The sequence below is a fragment of the Mobula birostris genome, chromosome 2, assembly GCF_030028105.1.
Source record: "Mobula birostris isolate sMobBir1 chromosome 2, sMobBir1.hap1, whole genome shotgun sequence".
Classification (NCBI taxonomy): domain Eukaryota; kingdom Metazoa; phylum Chordata; class Chondrichthyes; order Myliobatiformes; family Myliobatidae; genus Mobula; species Mobula birostris.
In genome coordinates, this window is record NC_092371.1 from 214,136,305 (window position 1) to 214,161,460 (window position 25,156).

The 25,156-nt window shown below is 39.1% G+C and overlaps 1 protein-coding gene across 2 annotated transcripts; it reads right to left on the bottom strand.

Annotated features, from left to right (window-relative positions):
• Nucleotides 1-1,781: 1,781 nt before the first annotated feature.
• Nucleotides 1,782-23,886, bottom strand: tdh (L-threonine dehydrogenase). Of its 2 annotated transcripts, none has more exons than XM_072251428.1 (9): nucleotides 23,551-23,886; nucleotides 20,040-20,232; nucleotides 17,872-17,914; nucleotides 17,431-17,501; nucleotides 17,191-17,340; nucleotides 16,816-16,988; nucleotides 12,666-12,756; nucleotides 3,471-3,740; nucleotides 1,782-2,924 (listed from the first exon to the last, which is right to left on the bottom strand). In XM_072251428.1, the coding sequence occupies exons 2-9, from the start codon at nucleotides 20,221-20,223 to the stop codon at nucleotides 2,785-2,787; spliced, it is 1,122 nt and encodes a 373-aa protein (XP_072107529.1). In that variant the 5' UTR covers nucleotides 20,224-20,232; nucleotides 23,551-23,886; the 3' UTR covers nucleotides 1,782-2,784. The 2 variants fall into 2 exon arrangements, with proteins under 2 accessions (XP_072107529.1, XP_072107530.1); XM_072251429.1 differs by having other exon boundaries at nucleotides 23,534-23,886.
• Between the last annotated feature and the right edge of the window lie 1,270 nt (nucleotides 23,887-25,156).

A 25,156-nucleotide genomic window follows, 5' to 3' on the forward strand; every position in this document is an offset into this window, starting at 1 on the left:
AACACATCTTTCCTTCCCTCCCACTTTCTGCTTTCCACGGGGATTGTTTCCTACGTGACTCCCTTGTCCATTCATTCCTCCCAACTGATCTCCCTCCTGGCACATACCCTTGCATGTGGAACAAGTGCTACATCTGCCGCTATACCTCCTGCCTCGCTTACCATTCAGGACCCCAAACAGTCCTTCCAGGTGAGGCTCCAATTCACCTGTGAGTCTATTAGGGTCATTTACTAAGTCTGGTGCTCCTGGTGTGGCCTCCTGCATATCGGTGAGACCCAATGTAGATTGGGAGACCGCCTCGCCAAGCACCTATGGTCTTTCCGCCAAAAAAGCAGACTCTCCCAGTGGCCACCCATTCTAATTCCACTTCCCATTCCAATATGTCTATCCATGGCCTCCTCTACTGTCATGATGAGGCCACACTCAGGTTGGAGGAACAACACCTTATATTCTATCTGAGTAGCCTCTAACCTGATGGCATGAACATTGATTTCCTAAAACTTCTGGTAATGCCCCCCCCGCCTCCTTTTCCTTCTGTCACCTTATCTCCTTGATGGCCCTTCGCCTCCCTCTTCTTTCTTCTGCAGCCTGTCCTCTCTTATTAGATTCCCCCTTCTCTAGCCCTGTATCTTTTTCACCAATCAACTTTCCAGCTCTTTACTTCATCCCTCCCCTTCCTGGTTTCAATTATCACCTTGTGTTTCTCCCTCCCCTCCCTTTTAAATCTAATCATCATTTTTTCTCCAGTCCTGGCTGAAGGGTTTTGCCCAAAAGATTGACTGTACTCTTTACCATAGGGGTTGCGTGAAGTGCTGCATCCTCCAGCACTTTGTGTGTGTTGCTTGGATTTCCAGCGTCTACAGATTTTCTCGTGTTTGTTATTGACCTCTTTCACTTGATAACTTCCAACCCTCTCATGCCTGATCAGCCACCTCATAACCCACAACAGAGTGGAAGCACGGACCTCCTTAAAAAGGTTATATTGAACCTGGTTTATTCTAATTGGTCTGGCAAATGCCAAGTTGTGTTTTTCTTTCTTGTGAAATGCATGTGATGCTGCAGCTTGGCAGTTCTTTGTTGCATCTGTACATACATGGGTACTTGTGTGAATGACAATAAACACAACTTTGAAGTACATCATATGTTTAGTAAGATTTTGATATGAACAGTAAAGGTAACATATTACTTACAATCTTGAATGTGCCATCCTTATCCACACTACCACAAATGTTCATGTAATCCATGAATTTACTGACCTGTAGCCTCCTGCATTATGGCATGGTATGTTGGTGCAGGAAATGTAGTTACACTTGCCCCCAGCACAATTGTTGTTCATTTGTTTTGACACAAACACATTTTACTGATGTTTTGATATTCTGATGTATGCATGACAAATATCAACTTAATGTAAACAAAGAATAAAATGATTAATTATATCATGAACAGCAAAGATCCCAGCACCAACCAATCCATTATCATCATGCCTTTGAGTACTGCACTCTTCAAGGTATAATAATGATAATGGATGCTAATCTGAAACCAGAGTAGCAGTTTTTTGCATATTAATGAATTTCCCTTATTTAGGGCTGTATAATACAATCCTATTTTCTGAATATTTCTGTTTTAATTTAACAGATATGAGAACAGCAAGAGAAATTAACATTGCAGGTTTTGTGAATGCAAATTTAAATGCATAGATTTTTTTTAAAAAATCCACATTTTCTATGTTTATGAAGCAGAATTGTCATAAATCAGCAAATACAGTAAATCCTTAAACTTCATGAAATTTAATACGTGTTATTTATTAATTTCTTGCAAAATAAAAACCAAACATAATTTTTCAATAAAGTTAACTATGGATTCTTTGCCATTGGAAATGGAATCCAGTAAGAGGATCCAGCCTTCACTTCCTCATGCTCCTCTATCACTACTTTAGAATAAGGAAAAACACTGGCTAAATTCAAACAAATTCATGCCAAAGCATCTCAGCAGCCACTGCAAAAACAGTTGGTTATGAAATGCAATGACAAGAATATTACAACCTCAACACCAAAAATATTCAGAAGTATGTGCATTACCTGCTGTATTTTTACACTGATGATCACTGTAGTGCGAAACACTGTTACTCTAAGCAATGGCCAGAGTTCAAAAATTCTACAAATGTTATTAGTATTTGATAGAATTATGTATACCCATATTCATCTTTAATATTGGAAACTAAATTTTTTGTAATGGTGTACATTTTCTAATAACATCTTCAACAGAATTAAATAAAGAAACTGCAACCAAAGTAACCATGAACTCAGCTCATTCAATAGTATTAAAAAAAATCAATGGCTCAAGATCAAGTCGCAAACATGGATTTTGTGACGAAGTTTTTTTTTTGAAGATTGACTGCACCTTCACTTTACCTTACCCCATCACTACCTCCTCCCTCCATATTCCAGCATAAAATGAAAATAATTTTAGAAATAAAACTTGAAGTAAAAAGATATTGACCTAAATGCTGACACTTTTGGTAAAAGCATTATCTGTAGACTAAACACTTCAGCAATGTTGATGTATTTTGAACCAGTCAAGTCAGATTATCAACACCAATTATTAAATGAATTTTCTATCCACAAGATATACATCAAATCATAGCTGTCAGGTCAGTTCAAGTACAGATAAAGAAATATTTATACAAAATGATTAAAGTTTTACAAAGTAACTCCTGCAGAAAGTTCTATGTACATTGGATCCCCTTGAAGATTCTGGTCCTTCAGAATTTTCACTCTTCATTTCCTAATTTGCTTGCCTCAGCTGTTTGTAAGTTGTGCTGAAATTCAGCATAGTAAACACCAGCTCAGGAAGATCATATTCATGCTTCCAGCCCCAGTCTTGCCGAGCATTGTGGTCATCGAATTCCATTGGCCAGCTATCAGCTAAGAGGAGAAATAGTTTTTAACATTTTAATATCCTTGATACTATTACAAATCTTACAAGAAGATTAGAACATTCACATCTTGCCAATGCAACAAGATTAATCTGTTAAGTGACAAACATTATAGAAACTATTTTTGAAGCACAGGACTGAAACTACTGTCCGAAGTACAAAACTCTTAAAGCCACGAATTTCCTGAACTTTTATATATTTGTACTTTACATACTCAGACTTCAGAGCAAACTAAAAGCAAGTTGGTACATTGGTTTCCCTTGAAGATTATGATCCTTCAGAATTTTCTCTTTAGTTTCCTAATTTGCTTGAATCAGCTGTGGGTGAGGGACAACCAATTTATTGCAAGACACTGATCCATGATAAATATTGGCCCAGATATTATACTGAGAGTTTTGGTGAGGCTAAAAGTGCTGTTTTATTAAGGGGCATGGCACTCTCAAAATGGGCAAGAGTTAATCACACCAAATTGTCAAGTTTAAGCAATCCAGTTATTTGACAGGCTGTGCGATGATGGTTCTGTCCATAGACTTACCAATTTCCTGGCGTACATTATCAACTTTGTAAGTAACCTTCAGGTCAGTCAGATGCTTTTGGACTTCAGCTACCAGCTCTTCAGGAGTAAAACTCATGGCATTGATATTATAGGTTCTCATTCTGAGCTGCTCTGCTGGCGCTTCCAAGATTTCCAGTGTTGCACGCAGACAGTCATCAATATACATCATGGGGAGCTTTGTGTCAGGCCTTAGGTAGCATTCAAATTTTCCTGTTTTTATACCATCGTGGAAAATCTGAACAGCATAGTCTAAAAAATAAAATAAATATATAGTGATTGGGCAAAGTTAGCTCCCTTTCTTCAGTTAAACGGCAAAACATGTACACTCATCTCTTATTGTATGGATCTGATTTTGTAAAATACTCTACCCGTAGTACTCAAGCTGCTTAATTTTTTCTGAACGCAAATCCAAGTACATTTCAAAATAGCTCTAATCTTGAATTAAAGGCATACAACACATAACAGGTAGTCTATCATGCCTATGCTAATGATAAAGTACCCATCTACTTTAATCCCATTTTCAGAACTTGGTCCATAGCATTCTATACTTTAGGAGCACCTGAATTGTTAAAGTATAGAATGCTATGGACCAAGTTTAGTGTAAATACCTGCCTCTGTACCCTTCTCAGACAAAATATTATGGAAAATAACCACCCTAAAACTATTATTCATATTCACTCTAAAAACCCTTCCCAAATATTCACAGTATACAAATCCCTTATTTTATATATCTCTATTGGGTTCCCTCAGCCTCTCCCATCAAGGAAAACAAATCTGCTACCCTGAATGAAAGGGCTCCAAGTCAGGCAACATCTTGGTGAATATCCTCTGTACTCCCTCCACTGCAATCATGTCCTTGTGACCAGAACTGCACACAGTACTCCAAACTGAGACTTAATATTTTTATAAAGTTGTACTATAATTCCCTGGTCTTATATTCAATGCCCCAGATAATTAACACAAGAATCCCTTACGCCTTTTTCACCGGATTATCTGCCTGTGCTGCCACCTTCCCAGATCCTTGGCATTATACATCAAGGACTTTGCTTCTCACTAACAGAGACCCACCATTTATTGGGCATACCTTGCCTCAATCATCCCAACATTATATAAAGTTAAATTCCATCTAAAAATGCCCTGCCATCTTAACAACTGATTTAATATCTAAAGCCATTTTATTCACCAAACTATACACCAATTTTTGTGTAATCCAGCATTCCAAATTGTTAACATATTTAACAGGTCACAGACTTCACCTACCATCATCTATGAAGCCAACATGGGATGTACAAAAATTAAACATTAAGAATTTGACATTTACAACTTCTCAAGTAAAAAAATGCATTCACATCTCACTCAAATATACAAAATAAAGAAAAATGCAGAAAGCCTTTGCAAGAAAAAGTGGTGATGCTCTTTAGAATAGTTTGCCAAGTTGAAATTGCAACTCCAATTTCAGCAGAATAGAAACCAAAATTAATGAAAATAGTAATAGTTTCCTCTCCAAATTACAGCACTTTGAAAACACCTGCCTCTAAAAAACAAGCCTCAAAACCTTTTCTGAAAAGTTCCTAAAAATCTAGTGATTTTGTTTCACTTTTTCTTGGTGTTCATTTACACTGCAATAGCCACCCGGTAATTTTTAGTATATTAAGTACACAATGCACCAAACTGTTTCTCAGAAATACAAATCAGAAAAGTCCCAAATGCAATCTTCAAACACCATATTGACTTCTGTGGGCCAGAGGTACATTTGGGTTCTGTAATATGTGCAATTGGGGAAGAGGAGCTTGGTTTCCTTTTTTTTTTGATTGCTGGCAAGCCAAGTCCTTCCAAAACTTCCTCAACTAAACCCTATGTTCCTATCTTACATCTGCCTCACTAATCTGGTTTAACATATTGGAATAGTTTAATACTACTTACAGTTAAGGTTACTATGGAATGACTATTGAGCACTTTGGAGAACAACAAGCATCCAACTAATGAAAAGGTGGAATTAAGAGGCAAAAGTGTAAGAGAAAGGTGGTGGTTCATTTAGAATGAGTAAAGGTTCAGTTTCACATGTTGTATAACCTTTTCAGGAACCACAGGAAAGTAAAATGGTACAAAGAAAAGGACAAAAATTGATGACAGTAAAATTATACAAAATAACATGAAGCACTACAAGTGAAGTTTCTACAAAAATGCTTTTATAATAAATCCCTAAAATAACCAAAACATACTGTGCCTTCTTGGGAAACCTAGTGAACCGGAAATTATGTAGCAATTTTAGATTTGCAATGTGTTCCATGTTCAAAAATAGCTAATGGCCATATGGTCACTTGTAGGTAGGTTTTGTGTATCTATTTCATATTATGTCTGCTGCAACCTTAGCTGTGTGCAATTATTTGAGCACTGAACTCCATATTATTCCTATAATTTTTCTGGAAACCCCAATAAAAATTCTGGGTTCCATGCAGTTTTGCAGCATTTTACTAAAGAATAGCTGCAATTTTTATTGAAATAAACTATCAAATTAATGATGACAATAATTACACATTGATAGTGATTGACAATCTTATACACTACTCAGCACTTGCATTGCAAGGACCCAAGCAGCTTTATGAATCAGGACAAATAAACCAGGCCAGAAACCACTTAAGATTGACTAAGCATAGTCGAAAAATGAGGGTTGATGATTTTTTTTTTTTTAAAAACTGCAAGATGAACTGAAAGGAGGGAAAGCAAGGCACATTCACAAAGGGCTTTGCAGCTCCTCCTACTTGAGCATGGTCACCATTTTATTGGAAATGCTGCAGAATGCATGTCCAAGTTCCTTCAAATTAATAATGACTACTGTAAGTGCAGGTCTAATTATCAGCCAAGAGATAGCAGGAGAAACAGTGTAGAAGTAACCCCTGTTTATGTATCTCTTACATTCACCTTAAAAAATGGACAAGGCCTTGATCCTCCAGCAATGAAACATACAGTATTGCATTGGAGCAAGTCGAACTTTTGTACTCAGATAGAACATGACGTCACAAACTACTGGTTCAAATCTCTTTCAATTGCTAAAGGAAATAATGCCTAACACCAACTTAACAAAAGTGGGCAGTTTAGGGCAGCAATATATACCTAGTTTATTGGAAAAATAAGTAATATCTGTATATTAAACAGATCCTGTGTTTCTGTCTTGCTGAAAGTTGAGATGGAGGAATTTACCCAGTTTTGTTTTAAAAATGGATTTCTGAAGAGTTTTTATTGAAGGGAACTTTTCCTAAACTGCTTTGTTTGGTACAGTAATAGACAACTAATGCCGCTTTCTGCTGCCTAGTCAAGGGTTTACCAGTATCTGGGATGCAAGAATATACAGCCTCATTTATTTCAAAGAGTTGCTCATCAAATTCTGACTGCACATGACACCTTGGTATGGAAGGACTGGTGTAGTAGTCAAGTGATCTCTGTCTGATTCAAATCCTGGACACAGGGACGGTAGTCATCAGGATCTCTAATTTTTTTCTGACTCTCTAGTCCCTTTCCAAGGTTATTTAAAAATTCTCTCTACTCTCAATCTATTATTGGCCTGTTAAAATGTGCACATTAATGTTGCTTCAGACTCATGGGAAGGAAGATAGATTGAATAGGGGTGGGGGAGAGGGGGAGGGGGAAATTACATCAGAAAAAGTGCTTGTTTAAAATTTCAATCTCAAATTTCCAAGTCCATCAATTAAAACTTAATGACACTCCACATTCATATTAATCAAATTTCAAGTGGCAAAGAATCTGACCAGTACTAAATAACATTTAGGTCCTTGTTAACAGTGTACTAGCACTTGAAACAACTTGCTTCAAAAGCAATGTTTGGACACTTGCATATAAACACCACAACCACTGGTTGGTTCCTATCCTTTTATCTTCTATACAGGGCCCATCACCTGTACCATCATCACCATTCAAAGTTTGGCAAAAGATAGACCAAAACCCTATTTGATTTGTATTAACAGCTTCTCAATTTGATCAACCTTTCCTTACTAATATTTTTGAGGAAGCTGTTCATTGCCATTAAAATTAAATGGAGCTGTGAGGTACAGGGTGTGGGAAAGGACAGAGCAGAGTGCACCAGCATGTTTATGCTGATATCTACATATTCGTGAGCCAAGTAGACACAGCAAAGCCTAATCTCCAACCATGGACTTTCTTATCAGTGAACCAAGGGCTCTCATTCAATTAATTCACTGATGGCTTCCAATGACAATGAAGTTAAACCATCCTCAATCCCACTGTATACCAAGCAGCAGCAGCAATGTAAATTTTGGAGAGAAGAGCAGTAGAGGTCCCAGAAAGCAAAACAAGTTGGTCTGTGCCTTATCACTAAATGACGCAGTGTTTGCACAGCTGCTTGTAGTCAGATACAAGGAGCTTTTGAGAAAAGGAAAGGCCTACAGATCCAGAAATAAACTATGAAGTGTGTCAGGAGACTGCAAACCTAAACACACAGTCATCTAAAAGTTGAGGACAATTAGAAAACTGGTTAGCTTCAAACTTTTTTTAAAAAAGCGACAACAATAGCATGTATATTGCTCAAACAATAGGCAAGTTAATTCAGCCACGAGGAATTCTGCAGATGCTGGAAATTCAAGCAACACACAAAGTTGCTGGTGAACGCAGTAGGCCAGGAAGCATCTCTAGGAAGAGGTACAGTCGACGTTTTGGGCCGAGACCCTTTGTCAGGACTAATTCAGTTAATTCATCAGGCAGTATTATCAGAATTAACAGCTCCTCATGGGACGAAAATACATCATTTGTTTCAGCTTACAGCCAGGTCTGTTAGGTGGCTGAAAACATCTATTTTCTCTATAATGTTGAACTGAAATACATCTAATCATTTAGGCTGTAGAAATGGTAATGTTTGTTCTTGATACACGCATGTTGACTATTGTGTTGTGGACAATCTTATAAAGCAAAATGTGGATAAAAGACCAAGGAGAAATTCTTGGAACCCTGGAATAATGCAAAGGAAATGGAAACCATTGTTCATGATACAGTAAACATGTAAAGTATAATAGTAATATTCACTCAACAGATTCCAGTTTATAAGCAGTGTGGAAAACATACCAGATGTACCTAAAAACTGCAAAGAAAGACTGATACATAGTCAAGTAACTCCACAATCCACATAATCATATAAAAGCTGTCTAACCTTGCCACTACCAGAATCAGATTTAATATCACTGGCATATGTCATGAAATTTGTTAACTTAGCAGCAGCAGTGCAATGAAATGCATAATAAATAGAATAAGTATACATTAAATTAAAAATAGTAATGCAAAAACAGAAATAATTAAAACATGTTAGTATTCAATGTTCATTTAGAAATCAAGTAGCCGAGGAGAAGAAGCTATCCCTGATCACTCCTGGACCTTATATTCATATTTTGCTTTATAAGGTTGCCCCCAACACAATAGTCAAAAGTGTGCAAGGTAGTTTTTTGGAGCAATACATAGAGAAGGGGCAGTGTTGGATCTTCTGTTAGGGAATGAGACAGGGCAGGTGACGGAGGTATATGTTGGGGAGCACTTTGGGTCAAGTGATCACAATACCATCAGTTTCAGTGTAATTATGGAGAAGGATAGGACTGGACCTAGGATTGAGATTTTTGATTGGAGAAAGGCCAACTTTGGGGAGATGCAAAAGGATTTAGAAGGAGTGGATTGGGACAATTTGTTTTATGGGAAGGATGTAATAGAGAAATGGAGGTCATTTAAAGGTGAAATTTTGAGGGTTCAGAATCTTTATGTTCCTGTTAGGTTGAAAGGAAAGGTTAAAAGTTTGAGAGAGTCATGGTTTTCAAGGGATATTGGAAACTTGGTTCAGAAAAAGAGAGGGATCTTCAATAAATTTAGGCAGCTTGGAGTTAGTGAAGTACTTGAGGAACATAAAAGTAAAAAGAATCTTCAGAAAGAAATTAGAAAAGCTAAAAGGAGATATGAGGTTGCTTTGACAAGTAAGGTGAAAATAAATCAAAAGGGTTTCCACAGTTATATAAATAGCAAAAGGATAGTAAGGGATAAAATTGGTCCCTTAGAGAATCAGAGTGGACAGCTATGTATGGAACCAAAAGAGATGGGGGAGATCTTGAACTATTTCTTTTCTTCGGTATTCACTAAGGAGAAGGATATTGAATTGTGTAAGGTAAAGGAAACAAGGATAGTTATGGAAAGTATGATAATTAAAGAAGAGGAAGTACTGGCATTTTTAAGGAATATAAAAGTGGATAAGTCCCCGGGTCCGGACAAGATATTCCCTAGGACCTGGAGGGAAGTTAGTGTGGAAATAGCAGGGGCTCTGACAGAAATATTTCAAATGTCATTAGAAACGGGGATGGCGCCGGAGGATTGGCATATTGCTCATGTGGTTCTATTGTTTAAAAAGGGTTCTAAGAGTAAACCTGGCAATTATCGGCCTGTGAGTTTGACGTCAGTGGTGGGTAAGTTGATGGAAAGTATTCTTAGAGATATAATTATCTGGATAGACAGGGTCTGATTAGGAACAGTCAACATGGATTTGTGCATGGAAGGTCATGTTTGACAAATCTTATTGAATTTTTTGATGAGGTTACTAAGAACATTGACGAGGGTAAAGCGGTGGATGTTGTCTGTATGGACTTCAGAAAGGCCTTTGACAAGGTTCCACACGGAAGGTTAGTTAGGAAGGTTCAATCGTTAGGCATTAATATCGAAGTAGTAAAATGGATTGAACAGTGTCTGGATGGGAGACGCCAGAGTAGTGGTGGATAACTGTGTGTCAGATTGGAGGACGGTGTGTAGCGGTGTGCCTCAGGGATCTGTACTGGGTCCTATGTTGTTTGTCATATATATTAATGATCTGGATGATGGGGTGGCAAATTGGATTAGTAAGTATGTAGATGATACTAAGGTAGGTGGTGTTGTGGATAATGAGGTAGGTTTTCAAAGCTTGCAGAGAGATTTAGGACAGTTAGAAGAGTGGGCGGCTGAAAGATGGCAGATGGAGTTTAATGCTGAAAAATGTGAGGTGCTACATTTTGGTAGGACTAATCAAAATAGGACATACATGGTAAATGGTAGGGCACTGAAGAATGCTTTAGAACAGAGGGATCTAGGAATAATGGTGCATAGTTCCCTGAAGGTGGAATCTCATGTGGATAGGGTGGTGAAGAAAGCTTTTGGTTTGCTGGCCTTTATTAATCAGAGCATTGAGTATAGGAGTTGGGATGTAATGTTGAAATTGTATAGGGTATTGGTAAGGCCAAATTGGAAGTACTGTGTACAGTTCTGATCACCGAATTATAGGAAAGATGTCAATAAAATTGAGAGAGTACAGAAGAGATTTACTAAAATGTTGCCTGGGTTTCATCTCCTAAGTTACAGAGAAAAAGGCTGAACAAGTTAGGTCTTTATTCCTTGGAGCGTAGAAGGTTGAGGGGGTACTTGATAGAGGTGTTTAAAATCATGAGGGGAATTGATAGAGTTGACATGGATAGGCTTTTTCCATTGAGAGTGGGGGAGATTCAAACAAGAGGACATGAGTTGAGAGTTAAAGGGCAAAAGTTTAGGGGTTAACATGAGGGGGAACTTCTTTACTCAGAGAGTGGTAGCTGTGTGGAACGAGCTTCCAGCAGAAGTGGAAGAGGCAGGTTCGATATTGTTGTTTAAAGTTAAATTGGATAGATATATGGACAGGAAAGGAATGGAGTGTTATGGGCTGAGTGCAGGTCGGTGGGACTAGGTGAGAGTAAGAGTTCGGCACGGACTAGAAAGGCCAAGATGGCCTGTTTCTGTGCTGTAATTGTTATATGGTTAACATGCATGTATCAAGAACAAACATTACCAGTGATGGACAATTATAACAGATCAATAGAACAACTTTAGGAACATATCCATCATCAAATGGCACACACAAAATGCTGGTGGAACACAGCAAGCCAGGCAACATCTATAGGAAGAGGTACAGTTGACGTTTCAGGCTGAGACCCTTCGTCAGGACATCATCAAATAGTATAGTCTACCAAGTGATTGCTAAAGACCAAAAACATTTGCAGCAGTTTGCCAGAAGTGTAGTGGACAATATATCTCAGTTTTGTCCCAAAGTCCTCACCATATAACTAGTCAGCTAATTCAATTTGCTCTTCACAACAAATGAAAACAATATAAAGTCTTTTGGGCCAAGCAACATCCTGGTTGTGATGCTGAAAACTTACAGAACCAGCTATACCTCTAGCTAAGCTGTAAAAGCATAGTTATATTGTTGGCACCCACTCAAAACACATGGAAAATTGCCAGAATATATCCATGTCTACAAAAGTTAGTACTACTCCAATCTAATTAATTACAGCTCTTCTATTTACAATCATTAGCAAAACAATTAACAAACAACACTATCAAGTGGCACAGACAATAGTCTGCATACCAATGCTCAATTTGGCTTTTGCCAGGATCACCCAACTCCAGACTTGAACAAATATTGAGTAAAGAGCAGAATTCAAATGGAGTGATATCAGGATGTAATGTAACGAAGGGTGATATCAAGGAGTCTGGAAATCAAGAGCAAACTCAGCAGTAGCTGGGGTGACAATGGAGTTAGCCCCCGCTGCAAGAGTTGCAAACAACCTTCAGATATGGAGTTAGTCACTGAAGATTGCAGTTTGTTCAATTTCATTTGGAGCTCTTTGAAAACTGAAGCAGCGTACTGCAAGATCACCTTCCTCTGAAACTTAAAGGCATGATTACCGACATAGTCCAATATTGGCTTTCTTGATGTTACAATTGACGGGGTTCCAGCTTAACAATCCACATAAACACCGTGGTTCAGAGAACAAGTCAGAGGCTGGGTTTCCGACAATTAAGTGACTTGACTCAACAATGACATTCTATTTTCTTAAAGTCAAACAATCAGGAGTAAGACCACAAGTCGTAAGAGCAGAATTAAGCCATTTGGCCCATCGAGTCTGCTCTACCATTCAACGGCATATTGCTGCAGATGCTGAAAATTGGAAGAAGGACAAAATATTGGAACCAATTAACAAGTCACATAGCGTATGTGGACAGTATTATCAAATTTCATCTTATTTTTGCCCATTGTAACATCATGGCGCACAATTTGAGCATTGGCATTCCACAATATACACCGATGTGTAAGCAACATAATTAACAAACCTGTTGTGCCCCCACCGGGCTGGGTGTCTGCCGAAATTATGCCAGGGTACCTCAGACATCGGAAGTCCAGGCCATACTTATGGTGGTAGTACTAATGAGCAAATACACAAGACATTACATAAATCACTATATGGTCAAATACAAAAAAAAACATTAAATAAGCTCTGACATTTAGATAGATACTTTATTGATCCCAAAGGAATTACAGTGTCACAATAGCATATAAATATTAGAAGGGAAGTAGAAAGAAAAAAAACACAAGTTACTACAGTCTAACAGGAGGGGATCATCACTTCCCTGGCTACAGGTAGACTCATTATAGAGCCTAATGGCTGAGGGCAAGAATGATCTCATATAGCGCTCTTTGGAGCAGTGCAGATATCTTAGTCTATTACTAAAAGTTCTCCTCCGTTCAGCCAACGTGGCATACAGAGGGTGAGAAACATTGTCCAAAATTTGACCAAAGCTGCTGTGGTTGCACTTGACTATTCCAGTTTCTGTTGCTATAGTCTCTGGAATCTAGGAAACTTATTAAGTTTATCTTCCAAACACTGTAAAAAAAAAAAAGCTTATACCTTGTGACAATTTGCAAATGTTTTCAGTTATTAGTAAATGTGAGAAAGTTAAATGTTAGATGAAAAATATGAAGGATATTTCAGATTTGAGAGATTGAACAGATAAACAAAGTTACAGGATGAAACAGGGGTAGAGGTTATTCTGCTATACCTTCCGTAATCCACAGACAAGCTGGTTACCTCAAGATTGTGTGGTACTCAAGTGTACTGTGTATAAATACTAAACTATCAAATCCCTCCTTCTAAGCAATGCAAAACAAACTTTAAGAATTCCTATCTAACCAACATAACCAAGTTACTTCTTTTAAAAAACATTTTTTCACATTTTCTGTATAACAGTTCTCTTTCTACACTCTATGAAGTAAACCAATCAACCCCTCCAATTACAAGTTCTTGCAACCCCTCCAATTTTCTTCCACACAGTTTGCATTGACTAATTTATTAATTGCAAGTGTCAGAAAACTGCTCTAAATAATTCCCCTTCCTGTGCACCATTGCTAATTTATTTCTAAATCTTGTTAGGTAACTTGTTAATTTGAGGGTGTCCTCAAAGCTTTTTTGAAGATTAACATTCCATAAGACATAGGAGCAGAATTAGACCATTCAGCCCATTGAGTCTGTTCCACCATTCGATCATGGCTGATTTATCATCTCTCTCAACCCCATTTTCATGCCCCATATCCTTTGATGCCTTTACTAATCAAGAACCTATCAACCTCTCAATGACATAGCCTCCACAGCTGTCTATGGCAATGAATTCCACAGATTCAGTACCCTTGGCTACAGAAATACTTTGTAGTCTGTTCGGAGAATGTGTCCTCTGGTCCTAGACTCTCCCACTATTGGGAGCATCCTCTCCAATTTCATTCTGAGTCTTTCAATATTCAATAGTTTTTAAAGACATTCCCTCTCATTCAGAATCACTTAATTGCCAGTATTTGAAACATACCAGAATTGACTGTGGTTCAATGCCAAGCATAAAACATGGGACAATACCATAACAGACAATACAATAGCAACCAACAGTTTACAAGACAACAGTGCAATCAGCCATAAACAATCAACAGAATGGTCATGTGGAAACATCAATGATCAAACTTAAATAAATGTGAACATATGAACAGACTAAACAATTATCACCAGGAGGAGAGCAGGAAGCAGATGTTGTGGCAGGACATTTAGGGACACCCAAGTTTTCTTGAGAAGCTGAATAGCTACAGGAAAGAAACTTCAGAGATTACGTGTAGTCCTGGTGGCGATGGACTTGTAGCATCTACTTAATTTCAATTTGGTTAATAGGTGACTGCCAAGTTAGGTGGAGTCAGCAATAATTTCTTTCAGCTTCTAAACTCATTGACTTTTGGAGGAATTTCTTATGCTTCTAATCCCTAGTAAGAACTGGCTCAGAGCCATCACACACATTCTCATACATTAACCCTTTAATTCATGGGCTCATTCTTGTGAACCTCCTCTGGACCCTCTCCAATGACAGCACATTCTTTCTTACACAAGGGGCCAAAAGCTGCTTACAATATTCAAAACGTGGTCTGACCAATGCCTTGTAAAGCTTCAGCACCTCATACAGTCGCCTCCCACAAGCTCAAGGGGACACTTTATCAGGCCCTGCAGATTTATCTATCCTATTTTGGCAAGGCAGCAAGCATCTCCTCTTTTCTGTAATCAGGATACAGCCCATAAACTCATAAACCCTTTGCCTCATGCTAAAGACACTGTATGGCTACTAAGTATATATAGATGTAAAAAAAAAAATCCATTTAACATCTCCTCCACCTTCACTCCTATATAAGCACCCCGATCTTCAAGAGGAATAATCCATCCCTTGTTATGTTTTTTCTGTTAATATACCTGTAGAAGCTTTTAAGAGTCACTTTCTCTGCTGGAACTATCTTGTTATCGGGGAAATAAAAATGAGGGCTAATACCTAGTAAATAGGGATGTGGATTGTGCTAATGTGATAACAGGGAACAACCAAGGAAGAATAGAAATAGAGACATGGAATGCAGCAGCAACAGCCAAGTTTCAGGAACTTCACTAATTATGTTATGGCATGCACCTGTTGTGATAGAAAACTGGATTTGCTGTTAGATTATGGATAATCATTTTATTCTCTAATCAGGACCTAGTGTGTTACTTCCTGTAGCCACTATTCTGTTATCAAAATGTAGTTTTACTGGTAATCTTGTCAACTGTAAAAGCTGTACCAAATTCATGCCCAGGTTGCACCAGTTTTTAATAAATTAGCCCATGATTTCAAACACAAACTGTATTGCCTTTCAGTTTGCTTATACATGCCTCATGTGCTCCTTTAGTTCTTCTGATTTCCCTCGTGTTCTCCTGCATTTCTTAAACTCAAGTGCCTGATTTGATCCTAACTGCCTCCTTCTTAACCAGCATCCTCCTCACATTTACCAAGCATCCCTTTGCCTGAAAACAACCTATTTTAAACCACACATGACAGATCTTTCCTGATGCCATCAAAATTTGCCTTTCTCTAATTTAGAATCTCAACTCAAGGATCAGTCCTCTCCTTCTCCATAATTACTATCTCAAAACTAATGCACTTCCATAAATAGAGCTTCCTCACAAATACAGTTTTTGGCCAAGACATTTTAAATTACAAGGAACAGCAAGTAAAATCATAATTCAGAATCCATGAGCAGCTAACTAAACTTAATCACAATAGTCAAAACTAACAACTGCTGGGGGTCAACAAACCAACATGATTATAGCATGGTGAGAGGCCACTTGGCCCACTGAAACTATAACAAAAGAAATCTGGCTAATCCCATTGCTCTTTTCCCCAAAGCCTGTAATTTTTTCCTCAAGTAGTTATCCACTGTCGTTTTGGAAAAAAAGTAATGAACCTCTTACCTTATTACCTGCTCTGCACAAAGAAGTTTAATTCATATTAGTTTTGAAACTATTAGCCAATTTCCTTTATAAGGGTGTCAAAAGATACCAGAAGGCTGGAGAATGGAGCCGAGAGGAAAAATACATCTGCCACGTTGGAATGGTGGAGCAGACTCGACTGGCTGAATGGCCCAGTTCTGCTCCTGTGTCATAAACTTGTTTTCCTCTTGTTCTTGACTTTCCACTACTAGAAACAGTTTCTCTCCATCTACCTCCAGATCCTTATTAATTTTACACACCCTCATTAGATCCCTCTCAGCCCTTTGTTTCATGCAGAAACCCAGCCTCTTCAATCAAGTAAAAAAAAAATCAAACCACAGATAAAGTTACAGTATATGTACAGCTGTGACCATCATTCTGGCGAACAGCCTCATGCAACAATACTTTCAAGGTAAAGATCAAAGAGGACAATGGAGGAAGATATACTAGAAGGTCAATCAATCAAGGATTGTTTTTGCTCTGGTCACAATTAGAATACGGTTGAAGAATGTCTTTTATGATGCAGTCAGCAATTAACAAACCAGGTAGATTCAAGTACAATAAATAAACCATTTTGCATTCTATTAGCAGGATTTTTTTTCTAAAAAGAGGCAAAAACAGCATTATTTTCAAAAATTAAAATTCAATCTTGAAAGGCCACATACCTCACCCATTAATTCTGCATGAACCTTAGAGACCCCATAGATAGTCTTAGGTCGCTGTATACAGAGATCAGGAGTTGGATTTCTTGGCGTAGTTGGCCCAAATGCACCAATTGTACTGGGAACAAACAGGCGAAGATTATGTTCAGCTGCAATATCCAAGACATTGTGTAAACCTGCAAAATAAAGGTATTTCTAAGAAATCTGAACATCACAATTAATGAAGTATTATTGTTATGTTTAAGCAAAACCCAGGATTAGAAAGGGAAATGTGTCCATAATTATGGGTTTGGTTACACTGAATCTCATTAGGCAAGTAAAAATAGTTGTAAACTCATGGAAGCTTTGCACAAACAACAAATGTCACACATTTCTCACCTGTAATATTGACACTGCGTGCCAGAGGTACATTTGCTTCCCCAACAGCACTTAGCAAGGCACTGTAGTGAATCAGCCATGTAATACGATTATTGACAACAATTTCACGTAGGTTCTTGTAGTCCAAAATATCAGAATATATAAATGGCCCTAAACAAGGAAGACAAAGATTCCTAAATATTTACATTATTTTTCTCCTGCTGAAAGATAAACAATTTTTAAATGATTTTAAGTGCTTACCGCTGTGAAACACATTATCTGGTGGTTTTCTGATGTCAGATAGTATTACATTGTTTTTACCAAAGTGTTTCCTGTGAAAGGAATTCGGAAACTTTTTTGACCAAAGTTGCAAAAGAGACCCAAGCTTAGTTAATACAAAGATCCCTCCTGCCACCCACTCAAAAATTATCTGAGCTAAAATGTTTTTTTCTACCTGAAGATCATACTTGGTTGAGTAAAATATGTATTTACAAGCTAAACGCGTATTCAACAAACAAGTGATACTTAAATATCTATCAACACTTTACTTATACATAAAACTTCAGTGGTTTTAAACTGTTTTTGTCAATTTCTTCATTAATTTGCAAGTGAGCAACTCACATCAGTTTTGACATTTAATTATTTGTTACACATACATAATTTAGCCCTTTATCATTCAAATGTAATGTTACAGTTACATACCTGAGCAATTTAGCAAGCCCCACGCCAAGCTGGCCTAACCCACCTGAAAAGCAAAATATATTATGAGGATCAAACTGAAATATTGAACTGTTTTCAAAAGTGAAAGGCAAATGCCACAAATCCAGCTTGGTCCTGATTACCGCATACAAATAATAAAGAAACTCCTAGCAAGTTTTTGCTGGGCATCTTTTTCCCCCTCCCCACACGTGGAAAAAAATGTGAGTACATAAAACATTCAATGTCTTGATAGAACAACATCCATAAATATGAGCTAACACACTATTGAAATATCATTAGTTAAATTGTTCATAACACAAGTATTTTATTTGCCCAATAGTGCAACAAAGCAACCACACAATATCAAATAATTTGGCTGTGAACATTTTACAGGTTGCTGGGCAACAGAACAACTAATTTGTCAAATACAGAAGAATTATATGAACATTATGGGATAATAACTTAGTCATGCCGCAAACATTACATAATGCCAACTGAGTCTTTTGTACACAAGTCAACTTTGTAAACAGTACATGTAGTCACACCTGTTGGTCAGAAAAGGCTCGAAAATTGCTCTGGAAATCTACTGCTTTGCTTAAGAGCAGTGAAAGCAAACTAACTTTTATACAATCTCTTTTAAATTGGTAAACCACACATCAGATTGTTCTTTTTTTACTAAAAGCACATGCTTAACCCCTCTGTAATAGTAATCTAATGCAAGGGAAGCATCATGGGGAGGGGAGGAGAAGATAGGGGCGCGACGCAGCGCACGCAGCCGCTCCGAATTGATATCGTATTTGTGAAGTAGGGTGCCGTGCACAATCCTGATTTGATGGAGACAGCCATGAGAAGCACGGAGGAACATCTGGAGAAACTTCTGAAATGCCTGCTTCGCTGCCGCTGCTACTGTGCGATTGTGAATCTCCGGAGGGGGAAGGCCCCAAATCCTCAGCTTTGCCTATTGCCTGCTGCCAGGGCCGGGGTCGAAGCACTCGGCAGAGATGGTGCTAGGTGCTCGGTGTCGGAGACTCAAAGTTTTCGGACGGACTCGGAGTCGGACTGTGTTTGGGTGCTTCCAGGATGCTGCATCGGCAAGTTTGCGACGCTGGAAGCTCATGACAGGAAGAGTTTTCTTCCTTCAACCGTCTGCATGAGATGATGGGACTTTTGAGAGACTTTGAGATTTTTTTTACCGTGCCCATGGTCTGCTCTTCTATCAAATTACGGTATTGCTTGCACTGTTGTAACTATATGTTACAATTATGTGGTTTTTGTCAGTATTTTTAGCCCAAGGTTTGTCTTGTGTTTCTGTGATATCATTCTGGAGGAACAAATTGTATCATTTCTTAATGCATGCATTACTAAATGACAATAAAAGAGGACTGCGTGTCCTCATAATCTAATCTAAAATGGTGCCTTGTACACAATTTGTTTTGCACTTTATGAATGTTTGCATTTTAAATGTGAAACATACAAGCACAAGAACACAGGAAGTTAGCAGGAGAACAACCAGTTCTCTCAAGTCTGTCCTGCCATTTAAGATGATATTGACCTTCATGTAACCACTCTCATCTTTTGCTTTCGTATTGGTAGCAGTATTCTACATGCCAGTGCGTTAACCATGATATTGATCTCTTATTGTGGCCATGATTTTACAGACTTAGAATGAAGACAGCAGTAGATTCCTGATTAAAACTATACAGTTAATAGCTCATTGACACTACTTTAGCCATTTCTGTTCTGGGTCTGCCACTGCGCTAAAGTGTCACTGGGACATGTTCAAAATACTTTTGAACTTTGGCCTCACTTACTCAGTGACTCATACCATAAATGCCCACAAGGAGCTGGCACATCAAGTATGTAGCTATGTGAAATATTAAAGTCAAATATCCTAATGGTATTCATAACTATCATTCATACCTGAACAACCTTGATACAGTTGTCAGATGGTGCTGACTACCATGAAAGTTAAAGGTCTTTAGGGAGAAAAAAAAAGTTAGAAAATGGGACTAAATTTGTACAGTTTTAAATTTGTTTTGTTGTATTAATTTAAAAGCGCTTTGGGAGTTTCCTGGGAGGTCATGTCAACAAGTAAATTGAAGTGGCTAATTGTACATGGAGACATTTTACACAAATATTTCAAATGCTACAAAAAGACTGAAGATACATACCAGTGATAAGAACACGGGGGTGATCTGATTCAGCAAAAGACACGGAGTGAAAGCTAGCATCTGCATTTACTTGTCTGGGACTCCAGCTCATTGGCCTGACAGTCACAGCAGAAATCTGGCAACTGCAACCATTGCTCAGTAGTGCCCGTTGGGCTATCTTGGTCAAGTTCCTAAAGAGTGGCATAATTCACACCTAAACAAGAAATAATGGCAAGTTTATTTGAGTAACTAGACATTTATTCCAAATATGCTCATTAAATTTTAAAATAATCTTCAGTAGCACACTCCTATTTGAATTTGCAAACACAAAGCCAGGTATTCTAATGCATTGATTTTTGTTTGTTTCTGTTCCATGGGAACCCACTCCTCTTCATCCATTATTATACCCTTCCAAGCCTTTCCACAACAAATACCTACCTGGTTCCCCTGCAGTAAACATCTATTACCTCAACTACTTATTATATTCCACATTCTAATTACTGAGTTTCTTGAATAATCTGATTTTGGACTATGCTTTTAAATTGAAATTGTACTCTCAGTCAGAACAATCTAGGCAGTGTGTTTTCCTTTGCCTGCTCATCTCCGCTGTAATAACACAATTTTATTCCCATATGGCTGTGTAATTGGGCATTAAAACTAAAATCTCTGGCAAAGGCATACATAACTGTCCATTTGATTCAACTACAAAATATCAGTAAGCTATAAATGGTGCATACAAACTGTCAATCAAGATTATGAAAACATTTAATGGATTGGAAAAATATTGCAACAATGATACAAGGATATTCAAGGTGAAAACATCAGTGAATAATTTGTTACAGATAAACAGTATTTACCTCACTTTACTGCCAACTGATAAGACTACATCACTGCAAGCTTACACTCTCCTTCCTGACTTTTTGAATGGTCATCCAATTATTCCTAATGTAATATGATTCCAGTTGTAGTGAATTATTTCGTGGCGCAAAGCCAAAATAAGCTGATCAAACTATGTCATGCACACATTATAAAAACTGCATCCTTTGGAAGTTGGGTTGATCGCCGAGCTCGGCAAAGTGTGCAAACATTTTGCAAGCTCGGTGATTAACCAAACTTTCAAATAGCCAACCCGAGCTACCAATATGTCAAATTGGAATCTTTACTGAACCCACCCCCACAACCATATTGATTTTTCCAATACTTTTTCAGCCAAAATACAGTCAGATCAAACTAGAAATAATTGGCAACAGTTTGCCTACACCTGTTAATGACTTAACCACAGTAAACAAAGCAAAGTCATTGGAAATATCATCCTGGTCAGGAATCTATTCTAAATTTCTTTCAGTACACAATCTATGCAGATTGTAAATAACATCTTCACCTCACTGACAATTAACACTGGTGCACCTCAGGGATGCATGCTTAGCACATTACTCAACTTCCTCTACACCCATGACTGGGTGATTAGGCTTAGTTCAAATGCAATCTATAAATTTGCTGATGATACAACCATTGCTGTTGAAATTTCAGATGATGATGAAAGGGCATACAGTAGTGATATACCAGTTAGTTGAGTGGTGTTGAAACAACAACCTCGCACTCAACATCAGCAAGATCAAAGAGCTGCTTGTGGACCAAAGGAAGGGTAAGAGGAGGGAACACAAACCGATCAGAAAGCATGTTGAATGATTTCAGCATTTCTGTTTTTACATAATTCTGCATGACTTGAAATTCAACTATTCTCCCTCTACATTTCCACTTTCACCAAATTTCCATTTGGAACACCTTTCCTCTGTAGTTGCTTTCACAGCTCACTTCTGCTAGCACTTCTGGACTTAGAGGTAAAGCAGTTTCTGTGATGTGGAAACCACAGAAAGGGTGCAGAGGAGATTTACAAGGATGTTGCCTGGATTGGGGAGCATGCCTTATGAGAATAGGTTGAGTGAACTCAGCTTTCTTCCCTTGGAGCAACAGAGGATGAGAGGTGTATAAGATGATGAGAGGCACTGATCCTGTGGATAGTCAGAGGCTTTTTCCCAGGGCTGAGAAGGCTGGCACGAGAGGGCATAGTTTTAAGGTGCTTGAAAGTGGGTACAGAGGAGATGTCAGGGCTAAGTTTTTTTTATACACAGAGTGGTGAGTGCATGGAATGGGCTGTTGGTGACGGTAGTGGAGGCAGATACGATAGGGTGTTTTAAGAGATTCCTGGACAAGTACGTGGAGCTCAGAAAAATAGAGGGCTATGGGTAAGCCTAGGTAATTCCTCAGGTAAGGACATGTTCGGCACAGCATTGTAGGCCAAAGGGCCTGTATTGCGCTGTAGGTTTTCTATGTTTCTATGTTAAAAGAGTCTTTCAATAGCACAATGTAGTCAGTCAGACCCAAGAAACAGTGATTTTAGAAGCTTTTAAAAGTATCAGTAATAATGGCCCTGAAGGGTAGGTATCATTCCACAGAATGAAGCCTCCCATACTAGTATTTGTCATTCTCACAATTTATTGCTCTTCCAAAAAAAAAGCTTCACCGCAAGGGCCAGTTTGTATGCATACCTAAGCAAAGTTGCACTAATTGAAATGAAAACCGCAAGCTTGCAGATCTAGAAATATAACCCAAGACATGAGGGGAAAATAGGTTTGACGTCACTTCTGTAAAGAAAAACTGATTTTAAGATAGTTGACTTTTCATCAGGTTGTTTATCGTTATAAAACTTTTGCCGTTTGCTTCCTCGCAGACGCTGCTGCCCTGCTGGATATTTTCTGTCTTTTTTTCCGCGTTGTTCTACAACGAGAATGGATGGGGGCAGGGAAAGGTTGACTTGGCAGTTGGCTGACATTATGGCCAAACTGCACGCACATATTTCTGCGTCACACACATTCGTGTCTTTCACTTGATCTTTAAGTCTACACCCCGCGTTTACTTGGGATGGAAGTTGTTTAACGCATGAAGTTACTGGTAAGGTCCCCTACCTCAACCTATCTACATCCCGACAATGCCCATCCAGTTCATTTCCCAAACAGTGGATTTTGAAAACAGCCGGCGACTTAAACAGGGCGAGATGACGGGAACCCCGGGGGCAAACGCGTGCGCCCAACACGGTATCAAGGACACAACACGATTACGGATGAGCCCCGGCAGAACCTGAGCCGAGCACCGTCGCAAGTAGCGTGAAGGGTCCATTACACACCGGCCCGGGCCGGGGCCCCGCTCAATCCCACACTGCGCTGTAGCGATCTGCTATGTCATCCCCCGTGAGAGCCCGGCACACTTTAACTCGCCGAACAGCCAGCGCAGCTCCCGGAGCTAGCTGATCAAGCCCAAAACGTTATCTCCCTTCCCGACAAATGCTGCCCGATCTGCCAGCCACCAACAGGCTTATTTCGGATTTCCGCTTCTGTCTTTACACTCGTTTATTTTTCCGACCCATCGTAGGCATGGAGACCTGATAGGGAGAGAGTTGTTTATAATGTATGTTATCCTTGCCCATCCCACTGGCCGGGGACGAGGTTTCATCTTACCTGGACTAATCACTTACCATCCGCCCACCGCACGCGTTACCATTTAGATTGCATCAGCCGCCTTCACGCTCATCTTTTATACCGGAGAACCGGGCGCCCGACTGCACTGTGATTGGCTACTGATGCCGACGCCTCAATTCCCATTGGTCTCGCTGGAGAAGTACTGACGTCGATCATCCTGCCGTCCTCGGCGAGCTCAATCCCGCTCCTGCCGTCTCTTAGCAACCCAGGGGCAGGTCCCCACGTGGCGCAGGTTGATGGATTTGCCAGATTGCTTTCGTATGTATCAAATTGCATTCCGGCTGCTGCGGCAGGGAGATTGGTTCGTCGCGCTGAGCATGGCCTGATAAATTTGACTTTGTGCAGATACAGTGAACAGAGATGCCGTTTCGCATTGCAGCAGGGTAGAGGAAAATAATTTCCCCCTTTATAAGCGCGTTGTTTTTTTTATCAGGATTCATTTGAAAAAGACTGCAGTACAGTATGTACCTTGTTTCTATCAGATAAACGCAAAAGCGTAATATTAACCCACGTATTAAACTAAGTTAAACATACTCGTCATCAAGGAAGATTTCAAGAACTTCTCGAAAGTGATTTGCTCTGCGCTTGCAGAACTTGCCGAAGGTTGGATTAAAATCTTAAAAACTCAGAACAATCCACATTGAAGTTGCCTGTTCCTTTGATTTTCCGTCCCAATTCCATCTATATCTTCTGTTTTCTACGTGGCATCAATAAAGCTAATCGGCTTGAAAAAGCATCTCATCGACCAAACAGGCACCTTCGAACATTAACCATAAACCACATGGGCAAAGGGTCAAGCACGACTTTAACCCTGTGGTATAGCAGGAAAGGAAAGAATCGTGCATACATCGGAAGCACAAAATTCCAGTGTGTACTCTTTAAACACGCGAGAATTCCAGAGTGGAGGAGGTGAACACAATTCAGTAATGCGACAAGAAGTAGAGGTTGCAGGAGAGGTCGGATTTTTTTTCATGTCAACTTTAGAGACTTTAGATAGTGTGGAGGGCTGTCAGAGGTTACAGAGGGACATTGATAGGATGCAAAACTGGGCTGAGAAGTGGCAGATGGAGTTCAACCCAGGTAGGTGTGAGGTGGCTCATTTTGGTGGGTCAAATAAGATGGCAGAATACAGCATTAATGGTAAGATTCTTGGCAGTGTGGAGGATCAGAGGGATCTTGTGGTCTGAGTCCATAGGACACTCACTACGCAGGTTGAATCTGTTGTTTAGAAGGCATACCGTGCATTGGCCTTCATCAATCGTGGGATTGAGTTTAAGTGCCGAGAGGTAATGTTGCAGCTATATAGGACCCTGGTCAGACCCCACTTGGAGTACTGTGCTCAGTTCTGGTCGCCTCACTATAGGAAGGATGTGGAAACCATAGAAAGCGTGCAGAGGAGATTTACAAGGATGTTGCCTGGATTGGGGAGCATGCCTTTTGAAAATAGGTTGAGTGAACTTGGCCTTTTCTCCTTGGAGCGACGGAGGATGAGAGGTGACCTGATAGAGGTGTACAAGATAATGAGAGGCATTGATTGTGTGGATAGTCAGAGGCTTTTTCTCAGGGCTGAAAAGGCCGGCACAAGAGGGCACAGTTTTAAGG

Coding starts and splice junctions, on each gene's coding strand:
- tdh (XM_072251428.1), bottom strand. CDS start 20,223: ATGCCACTCTTTAGGAACTTGACCAAGATAGCCCAACGGGCACTACTG. Junction 17,915..20,039: donor CCCCCGTGTTCTTATCACTG/GTATGTATCTTC, acceptor TTTGCTTTTCAG/GTGGGTTAGGCCAGCTTGGC. Junction 3,741..12,665: donor GCCCGGTGGGGGCACAACAG/GTTTGTTAATTA, acceptor TTTATTTTTTAG/ACTATGCTGTTCAGATTTTC.